This window comes from Erithacus rubecula (assembly GCF_903797595.1).
Source record: "Erithacus rubecula genome assembly, chromosome: 2".
In the NCBI taxonomy this organism is placed as follows: Eukaryota; Metazoa; Chordata; class Aves; order Passeriformes; family Muscicapidae; genus Erithacus; species Erithacus rubecula.
In genome coordinates, this window is record NC_136685.1 from 77,133,045 (window position 1) to 77,149,874 (window position 16,830).

The 16,830-nt window shown below is 38.5% G+C and overlaps 1 protein-coding gene across 2 annotated transcripts; it reads right to left on the minus strand.

Moving 5' to 3' along the window:
• Window positions 1–1,434: 1,434 nt before the first annotated feature.
• SLC30A6 (solute carrier family 30 member 6) lies at window positions 1,435–15,942 on the minus strand. Of its 2 annotated transcripts, none has more exons than XM_079327582.1 (14): window positions 15,802–15,942; window positions 13,403–13,489; window positions 12,700–12,784; window positions 11,772–11,814; window positions 9,705–9,770; window positions 9,225–9,305; window positions 7,965–8,000; window positions 7,050–7,144; window positions 6,252–6,300; window positions 4,338–4,457; window positions 3,954–4,056; window positions 3,565–3,612; window positions 2,917–2,985; window positions 1,435–1,953 (listed from the first exon to the last, which is right to left on the minus strand). In XM_079327582.1, exons 1-14 carry the CDS (start codon window positions 15,802–15,804, stop codon window positions 1,456–1,458), a joined length of 1,383 nt encoding a protein of 460 aa, XP_079183708.1. In that variant the 5' UTR covers window positions 15,805–15,942; the 3' UTR covers window positions 1,435–1,455. The 2 variants fall into 2 exon arrangements, with proteins under 2 accessions (XP_079183708.1, XP_079183709.1); XM_079327583.1 differs by lacking the exon at window positions 15,802–15,942 and adding an exon at window positions 15,443–15,568.
• Window positions 15,943–16,830: the final 888 nt, after the last annotated feature.

Genomic DNA, 16,830 nt, shown 5'->3' on the forward strand with positions numbered 1-16,830 from the left:
GCCACAGATCTTTAAAATTCAAATGAAGGCTGTTTTCTCCACTCAGAACTACATAAGAAAGATTTCTTCATCAAAGAATTATCTCCAGGTAACATAGTATCTTTGGAATCCCTGAGATACTACAGCTCCATGTAACTACCTCACAGAAGTGGAGAGACTGACTTAGCACAGATGAACAAGGTGGAAGCCAATATATAGCACCCTGAGTTGCAAGTGGAACAACAGGAATGGGCAACCCATTCCTAGATGGCCAAGAGATGCAGAAGAACTTGCAAAGGAGCAATTGTAACATAGATACTGCACAGGGAAACAGAAAAAAAAAAGAAGTATTTCTAAAAGGCCTTTCCCAATAGTCAGAGCAGAGACAAAAGACAGCAATGAGAGGGAAGAGCTCTCTGAGAAAGGCCCTGGAGAAATGCACACGCCTCAATGTACAGTAAGACAGTAATGCAAATGCAGAGACAAGTTAAGTGGTCTCATTCCAAGTGTGCCCCAAAGGTTAAACTCTCCAGCAGTGACTATGAACTGTCAGTGATCACTGACTTGTACTGTGGATATAAACCAGGAATATAAATTACTTTTCCCCCTGGAACTACCAAAAAAATACAAAGAGAAAAATACAAAGTCACAATCAAATCACAGAATACTCTCCATAGTCAAAAATGAAATACTGGCTTCAGAAACAATAGCCATCTGTTCTGTATCCTAAATAGGGCTAATTGTAAAAAAGAGGTGCTTGTAAAATCTTAAGTTTTAAGGATTTTATTTCCCAGTATATTGCTAAATAATTTTGCAGTTAAACCAAAAAGTAAGAAATATCCGAAATGTGTATGGAATACTTACAACTAGAAAATGGTTGCTGAACCATCTGAATTTTTATAAAAGCATCAATAAAAATGTAAAAACACAGTCTCATTAAATCAGTTACAATGTGAAATGCCAGATGCCACAATGGTGACACCACAAATATTGATGAATTTTTGCAACCAAAAACTAATGTGACTTGGCCAAAACATAGCTTAATACAGCAATCAAACATGTCTGAAAATTCGGACTTGTATTTCTGCAATTTCCTATTCTCTCAGCTATTCATCATCCAATAATACTCATTAGAAAAAAAATGCTACCTGGTCACAATTTTATTCTCTTACGGAGTTGTGCTGCATCTCAATACATTCTTGGGATACATGAAGAAAAGTGGATAAAAAATGATGAGTAGAAATAGACACCCTATAAAAACTACTTGAAAAGTATTGTAAGTCAGCAAAATATCTGTGGCATTGCACAGGCTGCTGCTGATGCGAAGGAAAAAACTGCTATTCAACCACTTCATGAATATGAACAATGCACTTGTTCCCAGCCATTCAGAATGATTTGACATTCCAAATGTTTATAAAAATTGGGTAATAAAAGAATTAAGTCAATACCCTTAAGTATAATAAATAATGGTGTTTATTACGGTCGGGGTTGACCACGTGCGTTTGTTCCATATCTGCTTGGGACATTTGCAAAACCAGTTCTGAATCCTTGAGCTGCTCCCATTCCTGGCATTCCAAGTCCTTGATTGAGTATACTGCTGTAGGGTGCAGATCCATGATTAATGCCCAATCCATAGGGCCTTGTCTGAGTGTTTACAAGGATAACTGGACTCACATTTTTGCCTGGTGTGTTAAAAGCAAATTCTGGTGGTGGGCTGCTGGGCTTAGCTGGAGTGGAGGTAACAGGGTTCAAATTGTCAGCAGCTTTCAAAGATGGCATTGGAATAATGTGATGATCCGAAAGGTTCAGAATATTGTTTGCAATAGGCACAGATGATAAGGTAGGTCTGATCCAGTCATCTTTGAAAATCTGAACAGTCAAGGTAGAGACCAACGTGTACAATCTGTTAGTGACATGGGCAAGTACCATTTGCTCATTTGCATCTCTCCGAATTCGGACATGGACTGATCCAGCCTAGAAAGTGACAAAAACAAGTTGGTTGTTAACTGTTATTCTAATAAAGATTCCTCACATGCATTCAAGAAGAGGCAAATTATTCAGCAGAGAATTACACAAAGACCTTTTGCAGTGGAAACTACTGACTAAATTAAGAACCTTATTACAGGATACATTCTGATCTTTCCTAATATTTTGCTCTCTTATGAACATATCAAGATCATCATTCAGGAAAAGTGAGTCTTAGAACCAAACTATACAATACAACGTGTTGGCAGTAAAGGGAACAACTGTGGAAGACAAATGGCTCAAAAGAACAAAGTGCAAATTTAGGCATAAGCAGCAGAACAGTAAACTGAAAGCTGTTTTTACATTAGAAAAGAGAACTGCTGCCTTTTTTATTGTTTTTAGGAAGGGTCACAAAATACCTGCATCAACTTAGGAATAACCAAGTTCTGTGTGATCATTCTGTATCAATCACAAAAACACCCCTTCGTTTCTTTCACCTTACAGAATTATTGGTAGACCACTGTTGTTATTTTCTTCTACCTTCTCTCCTAGAAATGCTGAAAACATATGATTCTACTGTTTACTGTAGACCTTTGGTGCTTGAAGGGTTACAGTTATTCTCTCTTCCTAGACAATTTACACAGACACATAATTTTGAAAAACGTTTTTCCTATTGTTTGTCATTTTCTTTACTCCAAAATACAAAAGAAACTCTACAGTTGCAAAAATGCACGATTTAAGCCAGAACTGCAGTATACATTAATAACATTAACCAACAATAAAGCTTAAAAAAATGTAAAAGGCAGGGGAAGAGAAGTTTGGCAATAAAGCACAAGGACTGAGTACTGACTTCATCAAATTTTTATAGTTAATATTTCAGAAGAAATATTTTACTTTATGTAAAGTAAAAAATGAAAATAGTATCTGACAATGTTTTTTCAAAGGCTAGAAGGATAATAAAGACATACTCACCAAAGTGCCAAAACCTAATGTCCAGAAATGCTCATTTCGAACTTCCAACACACCATCCAAAGTTGAAACCTAATTTTACACAAACCACAAACATGAAAAGAAATTATAAGTTTCAAATCCCTTTAGAAACATACTTTTATACATAACTGAATAACAAATAATTTTCAGTAGTGAAATAAAAGCTCTATACACAGAACAGATGATGTCTGTTAATGTCACTATTGCTTATCTAATACACTTCTGCAACCCTTAAACATCCAAATCCATCAGAAACGTTTTAGGGAATGTATTTCAATTATTTCAATTATTCAAATTTCAAGTATTCAAACTGCAGTATGTTCTCAACTTGATATGCTGCAATTCAACAGCTGCCTGTACTCCTTTTCCTCCTTCAACTCCATTTGTAAACCACTTGAATAGTAGCTCAAATTTAAATAAAAACAGCCTGCACTACTTAAACAGATTTGTTCCAGATATCTAAATGACACTATTCATCTTGGAAAGCAAGATTCATATTTTCTACATGCAGCTAAAAAAATATTTAAAAAAAAAATTTATCAAACTTCTTGGGCTAGTCAAAAAAATTCTTCACATTCCTGAATGCTTATTAGTTGTACACACTGTTCTATGTATTACACACTGACTTACCTCTCTAAGAAGTTTATCTAACTGGCCAATCACATGAGGTGGGGTTGTCTTCAAAGAGAAGAAGAAAAGAAAATACAAGTTATAATAAAGATTACCTGGCCCTATTCAAGTCAGAGAGTCTTTAAGTCTGGTCTACCCACACAAGAGACCAATGGCATTTTCATTTATTTTTTATGACTTCGTGATGCACATTTGCACAACCTTTCACATTCTTGTAGCACATCACAAATTCCCATGGGAACACCTCCTATATACTAGCTTAAAACAGATTTCAAGGGTTTCTTTAGGTTTTTTTGGGGGGTTTTTTTTGGTTTTGTTTCTTTTTTTTTTTTAATGAGGCCATTTAACAAAACCAAAACCACAAAACATGATTTGGGAGGCTGCCTTACCTGGAGCAGTACTTTGCCACTGTAGACACTCATGGGATACATGGTACCAAATGTCATTAAAGCAATTGCTATAGCAGAGGCTGTGTCCACAGCAAAATAATTGCTAGGGAGAAAGAGCAAATTTAAAGAAACACTAGTATTTATATTTTTGAAAGCCAAAACAACTTACTTATGATTATTTTTCATTCTTTTAAACTATATACACTTAGAGAATTTTACACATACTAATCTCATTTGAACCCTCATTCATCTTGGACAATGGGCAGAATGCTATTCATACAAAAAGCAGCTCTAGAGCAGGTCATTCCTTTAATGTAAAAAATGCATTTTCCCACAGATTGGATACAAAAAGAGCTACTGTTTTAAAACAACAACTGCACATACTTGATTTCAATAAGCATATAGGTAATGCAAAGAGCCAGAGCTCCAGCAATATCAATCAAGACAAAAGGGTTCATCCGTGGCAGAAAGATGCTACTCAATCCTGGGATGATTCCACAAATACTGCAACAAAACAGAAAAAGCAGTGGTCAGCCAGATCTTCATCACTACTTTGAAATTCCAAAATTACATCCATTGTTTAGCATTAGTCTTCTAACACACCTTGCTGTCATAGCATATGATGCTGTACAGGCCCCACTAATTCTGCTCAAAGGCTGCTGTCAGCAAAAATTAATGCTTTTTTTCTGGGAACACAGCTCTATGACATAGCTGTATCAGCTGTCTGCAACACAAGTGCTTCATGGGTTCAATATTGGTATTGCACAGAGACATTATGTAATGCAATCATTACATTATTACATGTATCAGCAGTCTTCAATCCATTTGCCACCTTGGTGTGTAAAAATGTCCTAAAGCCAAAGCTAACTAATTCATGGAGTCTGAAAGGAGGAAGAAGACCAGCTAGTTGAATAAGAGACCAAAAAATGCATGATGGAATGCTGGGAAAATTATTTATTTATAGCTATTTCCTGTCAATGGGAGCATGAAGAGAGAAAGAAGTTTCTGTACTTCCCAGTGAATGTAAGTGCGGGTCATGTCCTGGAAAATTTCAAGGCAAAGACAACAAGAAATGTTTTGTTGCTATGGTTAAAGCCAACTTATGTTTAGACATCATGTGCTGGCCTGCTTCTGTAAGAATTTTAATCAACATAATTATATACAGGTGCAGATATTTTTAAATCAGCACTGCTTTACATAATATATCTGAAATAGCTGTGTACATACTAATTCAATTTTTTTTCATATTGGCTTAACTGTATACAGGTTATTTCAAAACCCAGGAGAAATTATACTATGTTTGAACTGGGACCCCTTCAAATTATCCATCAATGTCCTTCCCCTTAAAACTGTGTTTCTACACTGATAAGATGAAAGCTGTGCTACTGTCTGCGACTGGTATCCACCTTTTTCTTTCTTAAATTTTTTTACCATAAAACTTGGGCAACTAATTATTAGTCTTCCAGAACTATTTCACAGATTTTGGTTCTGATGATGTAATATCAAAATCAATTCTTCTGTTATCTAGTCAGCATTTTCTGCCTTTCCTTATCTGTAAAAAAAGATCACAAGATGCAGAAACAGATGGGTTTTGAAGAATGCTTAACATGTTTTACAACTTGGTTTAACATTTGGCTTTTGATACTGACAGATACTTGGAAGATCATGTATGGATTAAAATAAACTTCCCTAACACTGTTTGCAAATAGTTTTGTCAGATGTTATCCCGCATTCAGACATCCAATACCAAGCAAGACAGTTAACAGACAAGATGAATGAGCAACATTGCTTATATCCCTAGAAGACACAGACTTTTCCAGTTTCCTGCTGGACAGGTGAGGAGTTTCCATAGCTATGGTTCAGTGAGTAACTTGTTTCATATATCACATTTAAACTCAACCATCTGAATTATCCACCATCCAGCACAAAGTAAATAAACAAATTATTACAAAATATCTCACTCAGTAATGGATGTTGTGAAATGCAGTTCAAGTATGTACAGGACAATGCTAGTTTTTCTATTCTCATCCAAAGAGAATTACACACAATGTACTGAATACATATATTCAAAAGAAAATATACTCAGAAAGATGTATTTCTGTTAGATTAATGCATCTGAGAAATATGGGAGGCAATGTCTGCTCCAGAATTCATACATGAGACTTACAGTAGGTAAAGCTAATTTAAAAGCTCTAATACAAATTTATGCCTCAATACCATTCCAAATTGCATTACACACACAAAACCAACACTGCCTTCCAGAATCTAATGATTTAAAAAAAAAATATGAAGCTTTACCTTCTACTAAGATCTGCAACGTGTTCCTGAAGCCAACTTGTGCTGGCAGCTGCAAAAGAAAGAAGGCAATAAAGTTATCACAATTTTAAGTACCATTTTAAAGTCACTACATTTTAAATTACACATAAGTTTTATTTTAAGGGAAGAATCCAATATATACACTGTGAATGAGTAAACATATCTCAACAGATACCCTGGCACTTGAAAAAAGCCCTAAGTCTGTCTTTTCCAGGCAGCAAGTACAACATCCATCTCTCATAATAATCTGAATTGATTAAATACAAATAATTGCAGGTTATAACCATTATCTTTTATATAATATAGTGTATAATGGATATTTATAACTATGGACAATTTACAAGACAATTATAACAGGACAATTTACAATTGCAGGAATGACTGCAAACCTACTTCACAATGAAAAAGGTAAAAGAGCTTTTAAAAAGAACTATTGCATTAACTTATTTTTTAATCCATTAATACATCCATAAAAGGTACTGAAAGTTCTGGTAGCTGTCACATGACCATCACTGATTGAATTCAAAAGATTGAAATTAAAGGATACTGCAGCATTAAAATACTACTTGATTTATCATATTCATCATCTCATACTACTCAGAGCCTTGTAAGCAAACTGGAATTGAAAACCAGATGGCAATTCTACTGTAAAGTTATTTTAACAGAGATAATAGTAATATACACCCACTAGTTACGAAAGTTACCAGACAAATTATACCTTGATAAAAATAGGAACATTAACATTTTTTTCTCAATTCTTGTTACAGTCTTATCACATACCTTCAGAAACATAAGCAAAAGGCTTATTCTTAATGGAAAGCATTGTAAATAAGTTGAAAAAGAGAGCCACGAAAGTACCAACCAGCAGTCGTCCCCTAGGGAGGGGAAAAAAGGTGTCTTAATTTCCCATCATCACAGAACATGCAATCAAGCTGTAACTACCAATAACAGAATCAAAATACTTGCTTGGTTTTGTTCACTGAGGCTAAAAACAAGGAGGAAAACTATGGTAATTCTCAATAACCAGAAGTGTATTATGACAAACTATTGCAATTCTCAATAACCAGCAGTGTGTTATCGCTGAAGGGTTATGTGAGATCACTGAACTTTGTGCATTATTGTTATCACACAATGCTCATAATGTTGAGTAATAGCTCTTAGCTAATTGCATATATGCAATTAGCATATATGCACATATATATATGCATATATATTTGCCCTTTGAAGGTACACACTGTTCCCTCAGCAGCACAGCTAAGAAGTTTAGCTTTCTATGGAATTATGCCATATACCCCCAGCCTTCTTCTAGAACTACTTCCATTCTTTTGCCCCATAATACCTTCTTTTCCTTTCCTCCTGTTCTTTATAGTTTGAACCCTCTTTGCAAAACCTTCAGTTCCTTGTTGACCACAGCATCCTTTCCCCCCACACCAGGCCACAAGAAACAAAAGGAACTGAGCTAGGAGAAGCAGCAATATATAGCTAGATCATTATGTGAGAGAACATGAACATTAAATTTCAATTGTACCTTGAAAAGAATGGTTTGCAGCATAGCTTGCACATGGTTTGAAACAAATGCCAATGCACCAAAAGCAATCTGGTACTGGAAGTACTTGTATAACTAATATATGCTAGATAAGAATTAGAAACATAAAAGGACAATAACACATTTTACATGTCAAAATGATTTCTTACGTGTGTATCTCGGGCTGTTCCAGAAACCGCTCCGCACTACAAGAATAATTGAAAATTTGAGTTATATTCATACAGCAAAGCCTTGATACCTGAAGAATGGTTCTACAGCTCATAGCATTAGCTGCCATTCATAAATAAAAACTGATAGATACAGTACTGCAAAAAAAATAGATTGCTTAAATAAACACAGCAACTTTTACAAGCAATAAAAGCATTTAACACTGAATTGAAGCAGATGTGATTTAGATTTCCCAGATATTTCCAAACTGTGCCACATGTGCTAGCTACCATGAATGCTGCCTACATGATAAAATATCCTTGTAAATGAACATGCAAAAAAATATTGCTACTGGCACCAGCACCAGTGTTAGTGACCACAACAAACTAAGTCTGAAATTCCTGACTTACAGCCTCACACTAAGCAAGGTCAAATAAATTAGACTTTGGATATTGTGGTGGAGATATAAATTTTTTTTTCACCCACAAGTGAATTATGAGCTTCAGATGTAACAGAAAAACTTGTTAAGTTTGTGGAATTTCCTAAAATTGATGTTGGAAAACTTGGAGGTTTTGACAGAGGGTGATTCATTCCAGTAGACTGTCAGTTCAATACATTAACCTTGTAGTATAAAGTTGCAAAGTTGTTAATACAGCCCTTTACACAGAAAATAGAGCACTTGAATAGAAAAAGGGAATGTACACTGCTGCAGTTTTAAGTTCCAGATGTAAACAACTGCCTCTTCATTGTTAAATACTGTTTTACACTAACTTCCTAACATACAAATGCTGCCAAGCATAGATAGCATGGCAAATTAATACTTGAGAAAACTTTGAGGGAATGAAACATTTGATGCTTTAAACATCAAGATCCTTGATATATATTATGAACCTGCTTTGACTTCAAAAAGTAACAAAAGTAAAAACAAAAACATTGTATCAATGAACTTTAAAAAGTCAAGGTGTGTAAGGAAATGCATTCATTAAGCAACCTTTTGGAAAAAGTGTTCTTAAAACCATTAAATTTTTCCCTAGAGAGCTTTTTAAGTACATTTATCAATTCCCATATTTACATCTAAAGCCTATATGTAGTGTAATAAATATAAGCAAGCGGTAAGGTTCAGCAATATTTTTTAAAAAGTCTTTAAATTTTTTCTAAAGTATCTCTCTACATACAGCACTTGTAGAATGCATGTGCTTTTGGTTGATCTGGACTATATCTTCATATGTTAAAAAATTAAAGAAAACAGTACATAACCCTACCTTTCTTTCAGTATAAAAAGAGCACCAAGCTGTGCCAGAACTGTAGATGCAAATACAGCTAGAACTTCAAACCTTTCAAACCTGAAATTTGAGAATTAAGTTTAGAAACACTGAACATCAAACAATGCATCCAACAGAATCTTTTCTGTGCAAGAACCAGCAGCATACACCTACTCTTTCCAATTCATTCAACACCAGACAGATAGGAAGAAAACTGAAGTTTTATGATATTGGCTTTTTTTCAGTTTCTTTTAACACTCTACTCATCAGAAACATCTTAAAATTAAGCATTTATTAATTCTTCCTGTCTGATCCCTACTGTGTAATTGTTCTTTACAATAAGTCTCAACCCTCCTCATTTTTAGGCTCTTTCTCATACAGAGTATTACTGATTGGGGCTGTCTGGGGATCCAGGCAATGACAGTGAGCAACATATGAAATGCTGAATTATCAAACACTACACTTTGTTATTGTACTTACCCAAATGAATAGACTGGGCTGGGTTTCTTCATCATTACCCAGTAGCTTATTAGACATGTTATCAAACTGAAAAAAGGGGAAGAATTAGACTGTGATAAATAACAGCAGCCTTTACAAACTGCATAATCTACAATACACACTTGAGCCACCAGAACTCTAACAAATACAGCCACATCTTGCCATCAACTCAAACTGTCACTGTGACGTTCCAAGTGCTCCTCACGTGCTTTCTGAACTTGCCTAGAAATTCTGCAACCTGAGAAAGGCTGTTTAAATGAGAAGGATGCTGATAAGCAAGACAGAAGAATGAAAGAAAAAGCAAAGAAATCTCTCCACTCAAGTCTTCTTTTAGAGATATACCATGAATTAGATTTAGCATTCTAGAATAAGTCTCAGGCCACATCAAGTATTGCCTCTCTTTTTCATAGTGTAATTTCTCTATGTATATGGCCACAACATATTAACTTTCCTTGGCTGCACTGACCTACACAAGCTCTAATCTAACTGGCCATTCAATGACAGCCACAGGTGTCTCTTGCTATCTTCTGTCCAAATTTTTCTCTCATATTGAACATCTAGAATTCCAATTATTTTGGAATCTCCATGGTAGTAGTCAGAATGTTTCAAGGATCAGTACAGCTTCCTTGCCTATTTTTCCTCTAACAATTTTTCCTCTATTGAACAATTTTTTTGATTGGAATCCACATGGATTCAGTGCCATCTATGCTTTCATACAGTCCTTTTGTAATTAATAGCAATGCTAAATCAGACTGGATCAAGAACTCATCTCTACAACTAATGATCACATCCTCACAACTTGATTCTCAGCTGTGCAGAATAAAAGTAAAAGCACAGAAGTAATACTGTTCATATACAAAGCTGTAAATTCATACTCTCAGTAAGACTATTTTATACAACCAGGAAAATGACAAAGTGAAAATACGCAGAAATGGATTTTTTGCAGAATTACTGAGCACTGTTCTCCCTTACAGCACATCAAAACTCTTGAAAGAGATTGCTTTGAGTTTGAATAATGTTCTAGTCCCTAATTAACCTAAGATAAGAGTGCCAGGGGTGTCCTACCTTCTAAAACTGAAAGACAAATTCCATACAAATGGAGAGTACAACATCAACACTTTCTTCAAGGTGAAAAAGGTATTTTGAATCAAGACAACAAAAATTCAGTAGATAAAAAATTCTAAGAGAAATATAAGATTCATTAAAGTTAACTCTTAATTCTAATGCAGTCACAGATCAATTTTTCTGTGCCTATCCCAACAAGTCATTTTTGTTTCTGCATGTTTGCTGATGTTATTTATGAATGTTTACTATAAGTCAGATAAGTATGTACTATATTTTGTAGTATTATAGTATGTAGTGGACATATGTAAAAATCAGAAAGCTGATCCATACCTTTTAGAAGATAGTGAGATAGCAAGGAAGATAATGCAGGCTAACATTTTAAAAAAATACACATTATATTTCCCAAGCACTGCTACCATTCTGTATCTTAGATAAGAACTGAACATATTTCATGTCTGAATATTGATATATTTAAATTATCAACATTACCAAAAGTGTTCAGAACTATCATACTAAAAGTTGTTTTAATACAATTTTGTTAGAAAACAAGAAAAATACTAAAAATATCTAATGACCCTATGTACAGGATGCTTGGTATCCAGCTTGTGAAATATTTCTGAAATAGAATTACATGCTTCCTATTTCCTGATGTTAGGGTTACTTCACAATCAGTGACTATGATATTAGGAAAATGCTCTGAGAGAACAACCAGACAAGTTTTGTGCTGTATTGTTTTATGTTGTCATGCATCTACACAGAGAAATCCCTCACTGATCAGTTACTAGTCATTCTCAATACAGCTATGGTGAGTTTCATAATCTGTTTATTGTGTGCAATTTTATACTCATTTAAGCTATATTTAAACCAGTCACTATTTCTATACTGATGACTAAGTTACATGTCTTTGAACCTGTAAGTAAATTTTAAATGTAAAGAAATATACAGACAAAACGAACAGTAAGACAAAACGGGAAAAAAACTCACCTGAAAAGGTCAAAGATTGTCAAATATGTGTAAGCAGTTAAAGCTGTAAAGAAAAGTAAATATTAAAACTTAACACTTAATTTTTCAATGCAAAAGTCACTTGTATTCTAAATCCCTTTTGTACAGCTCTTTTCAATCTTCTACCTACATAAACTGCCTCAGCTGACAGAACAAGTCTCTGTTATTCTAAAGACACCAATATATTTAATGTCATAAGCAGGTTGAGTATGGCAATCCTAATTCAACTAAAACACGTAATAAAGCCCAGATACAAAAGGTATCACATTTGTAACTAAGGTGTGACTAGAAATTTAAGTACTGGAAAGTCAGATATTCCAGAAATACTTCACTTAGCAAAGCAAAAGATCTCTCTAATGTGCATTATGGCAGTGAATAGTAGATTGAACTGAATGTGTTACTTGTTTTGAATCTCTAACCTATCCCAAAACTGCATGGCACCTAAAAGGTGGTGGAACACTCCAATGTTTTGGCTACTGCTGAGCATTCCTTGGAAGCAAAGAAGTCTTAAGCCTTTTCCACACTATGAACATCCTCATTCAACTGCAAGTGAGGGTATCTGCACGTCACTGGTGCCACCTATACAAGGAAGAGGTTTGAGAACTAGTAACTCAGAAGTCTACTATTGGTTTTCAGTCTTAAAGATGAAGAAGCTACTGCAGGAAGCAAATGACCAGCAGGACTGAAAAACTGTGCAAACTTTGATGGAGTTTCACCCATCCAAACCTGTCTGTGAAAAATGCTTCTAAGCTGACTGTGGCAAATCAAAAGGAAGCACTTTCTGAACCTGGCTGTGCAAACCCCTAACTCCCATTAAGTACTGCATTTGGCTTGTTCACTCAGCTGGAACTTCACAAGCTAAGAAACACGTGGTATTTTGTTGCACTTTCAATGCACAAGAGCCACCTACCTATGCTGTTTGTAGAGCTGCACCACATGAGCAGGAAGCCAATACATATTAAATTTATAGCACCAAACAGTAAAATCTTCCAGGACTGTGGATGAGAATAAATATGTATTTTAAACTCTCCAAAATTTACAAGACAGAAATACATCTATCTGGGCCTAAAAACCAGTATTGCAGTACTTGGTCATGCAAATAGAACTGGCATCTCCTCCCACCCAAAAACCCACCACTCATTTCAGAACAGCAAGCCCTCTATTTTAACTTCACAGATTATTTTAAAACTCATTTATCAATGCCACCATGCTTAAAATACCTTTTTGGTCTAAAAAAAACCCCACCCATCTATAATATTTGCATTTTACTGTAGCACACAGCATCTGACTTTAGAAGACCAGCTGGTGCAACTTTATATTAGTGGGTTCCTTTTTTTGTGCTGAAACTTTGGTCCCAAAAACATCTGAACACATTCAGGTTACAGTTCTACTGAATCCATCAGATATAGGTATAATTCTGGAGAACACTAATTCACAGGGACAATGCATAGAAGTAATACAGTTTCAAAGATATATTTTTTTTTTTTTTTTAAGCACAGCTAGAAAAATTTAAAGAAAAAAATTCCTAATAGACTTAAGTGAGTACTGTATTTTAACTTACTACAGCTAATCTATTGTTATTATAATTATGAATTTTCTTAATCAATACTTACCCTTCTGTCTGCTGCAACCAACCTAAATTCATGTGTTAACTTTCCCACCAATGATCTCTGTGATTTGCGGAACAGGTGTATTGTCCCCTTAAAAAATTAAAAATCAATAGTTTTATTAACAACTTACTTAAACCATAATTTAAGTTAGCAAAAAGTGAATTTTTTGTTAACCAGAAATATCACAAACTTTAAACTCAACAATATTTTGGTAACTATTTTGCATGGTTATTATATCAGAAAAATGACAAATTACTTAGAACCAAGCTTCATTTAGACATAATCCAGAGCTCATGTTTACTGAAAAAGACACTGAAATACCATTTAAAGAGCGGGTTTTAACTTTTATTTAGATGAAACTGCTACAAGACAATCTGAAAACACAAATATTTTTCTTCATCAAAGCCTACTTCCCACCCAAAGGCAACGGATTTATTAAACAGGAAAATATTGTTTATAGGTCTATAACGGAGAACCCACCACAGAAATAAAAACAATGCTGGTGTTGTGGTGGACACAAGGCCAATAAGAAAATGAGATATATCAACAATCTTGGCTCTAACCTAACCTAAAGGGATGCTACAGGGCTCTCCTGCAAGCATCACAAGGAGCAGACTGCCAGAGAAATCCATCTGCCATGACACTTGTCTCCCTTTCCTCGGAGGGTCCAAGCTTCTAGTTGGCTGTCCTCCATTCTGCTCTCCCCAAAAATTAGGAAGCTTTCCACATGAAAAGCCCTTCTGAACTGCAATACAAATGTGTGAACTTGTAATGGATGATCTGCCATCTGCAGCAGTTTGGGGATGGATTAAATAAGGCTTGATTTTAAGCTCTCACACCTTAGCTGCCAGCAGAAGGCAAAAAGACATACTAATGGGGTCTTCACCAAAATAACTTTCGCACATTTTGTCAACACAGCTGCATTTCATTATCTGAGAAATACAAGTGTGCCATGAATTAAACTTTAAGCACTACTACAGGTGCCAAGTTTAGCTCATTTGAGACAAAACACCGGCACTTGCTCTTTTCTTCACTAGCAAATCATTGCATGATTATTTTGATTCTTAACAGACATATGCAGGATGCCAGAACAGTTCAGAAAGCTTTTCTAACAGGTAGTGGACAGCCTGCTTATGAAAGCTGTTCATTACAAAATCACAAAGAATCGTAGACTATCCTGAGTTGGAAGGGACCCACAAAGATCATGGAATCCAACTCCTGTCCCTGCACAGGGCACCCCAAGAGTCACCATGTGCCTCAGAGCATTGTCCAAGCATTTCTGGAACTCTGTCAGGCTGGTGCTGTGACCCCTTCCCTGGGGAGCTGTTCACAGCCACCCTGTGAGTGATGAACCTTTTCCTGATATCCACCTAAACCTGCCCTGACACACCTTCAGGCCATTCCCTCGGGTCCTGTCACTGTCACCAGGGATCAGTGCCTGCCCCTCCTGTTCCCCTCACAAGGAAGGTGTCTCTGCAGTGAGGGCTCCCCTCAGTCTCCTGTTATCCAGGCTGATCGGACCCAGTGACCTCAGCCCCTCCTTTCACGGCTGCCCCTTCACATCCTCCCAGCGCTCCTTGGCACCCGCTGCTTTCCACACCGTGCATGGCCCAGCCACACCTCCCTGTTCACAGGGGCTGCCGCGCATCCGAGCTGCGTGTTCTGTGCCAAGGGCACCCCGCGCACACCCACAGCCCCGCGGGAGGCGAGCTCCAGCTCAGCCGGCGTTAACCTTGGCACTGAGGCACCCCTGGGCCCGGCGCAGCGAGAGCCCGGAGCGGCAGGCGGTGCCCCGAGCGCAGCCCCTGCGGCGCTGAAGGGCCCCGCAGGCCGCGCTTCTGCAGCCGCGGTGCGCTCCGACAGGTGACGGCACCTGTTATCCACACCCACGGCACTGCAGCGGTGCTCAGCACGGCAAGGGAACATTTCGCCGCCCAAATGGACACGCACAAGCGGCGGTCCTTCGCAAAAGAACGGGTTTTCGTCTTTGGGAAGCGAGCCACAGAGTGACAGCCCGACACCGGGGAGCAAGTGCTCTATAACCTGCTTGTCCTGCGGAGAATCCCAGCTCCTTGGCCGACGTGCCGCTGAAGAAGAACTCCGGGGCTCGGACCACCCCGTTCGAGAGGCAGCTCGGGCACAGGAGCCCCCCGCGGCCCCGGCAGCCCCGGCCGGCCGCGCCCGAGGGGCGGGCGGGAGCCCCGAGCAGCAAACGCCGCACGGGCAGCGGCGCCCCGCGCCGCCCCGGGCCCCGGGCCCGTTACGGGCCGCGCCAGCCCGGGCGCCCCGCGGCGCCGCCGCCCCGCCCAGCGACAGGGCGCTTCCAGCAGCCGCCTCAGCCCGTGCCCCACGCACGGCTCTCCTGCCCCCTCCGCTCCTCGCCCCCAGCAGGGGCCACTCACCATATTACTGCCCGCAGCGGAAGAGACGGCGCCATGCGAGGCCGGAAGGGGCGGGAGAGGTTCCCGTCGCCGCGGCAACCGGCGGGCCCGGGGGGACACGTGGCGGAAGCGGCGCCCGCCGGGAGCGGCGGCGGCTCCGTGCCCGCCCCGCGGGGCGTGGGACAGCGCGCCCTTCCCTCGCTCCTCCCCGCCCGCAGGCGGAGCTGCCCGCCTTCCCTGGCACATGGAGAGGCTGTCTGCCGCCTCACCGCGCTCCTGCCCGTGTCTGCCCGCCTTCCCTGGCACATGGAGGGGCTGTCTGCCGCCTCACCGCGCTCCTGCCCGTGTCTGCCCGCGGCAGGCCGAGGAAAGGGCTCTCACGGGTGGGGACCATCACGGACTGACTGAGGGTCCAGCCTGTGACCAAACAGCACCAACTCAACCAGACCATAGCACCGAGTGCCGCGTCCAGGCTTTGCTTTAAACACCTCCAGGGATGGTGACCGGCCCTCCCGGGCACCCATTCCAATATCTAACCACCTTATCTACTGAAAGATGTATTCACAAAACAGTTTATTATTTAATATTATTTGCAAAGTGGAAAAGAGAGGAATAGAAATTGAAGTATCTTATCAAGACAGATTATTGTGCCTAGGCAGAAACTTGAAAGAACCTTCTGTTGTTTCTGAACGCTGTGCTGAACACTGCCTTAATCTTTGTTCTTCTAAAGAATCTATTCAGTTCTCCAGTACCCATAGTTAAACTGGTTAAAATGTTGTTTGCATCTCCCTGTTCTGTAAAACAGACCAAAATACTTACCTGACTGCATGAGAGACAGGCCTGCACATCAAATTAAACCAGGGACATGCCAGTCTTTAATCTGCTTCACAGTTAGCTGTGTTTCACAATTAATTGTGTGTATTGTCTCCTGTTCCTGTGCATTTGTAGAGCATGTGATTTTATTATTGATTAAAAAAAAAAAAGATAAAATAATTTTTATTTTCCAGATTTTCCAGTATCTGGTCCTTAGAGAACACAGTGTCATTAATT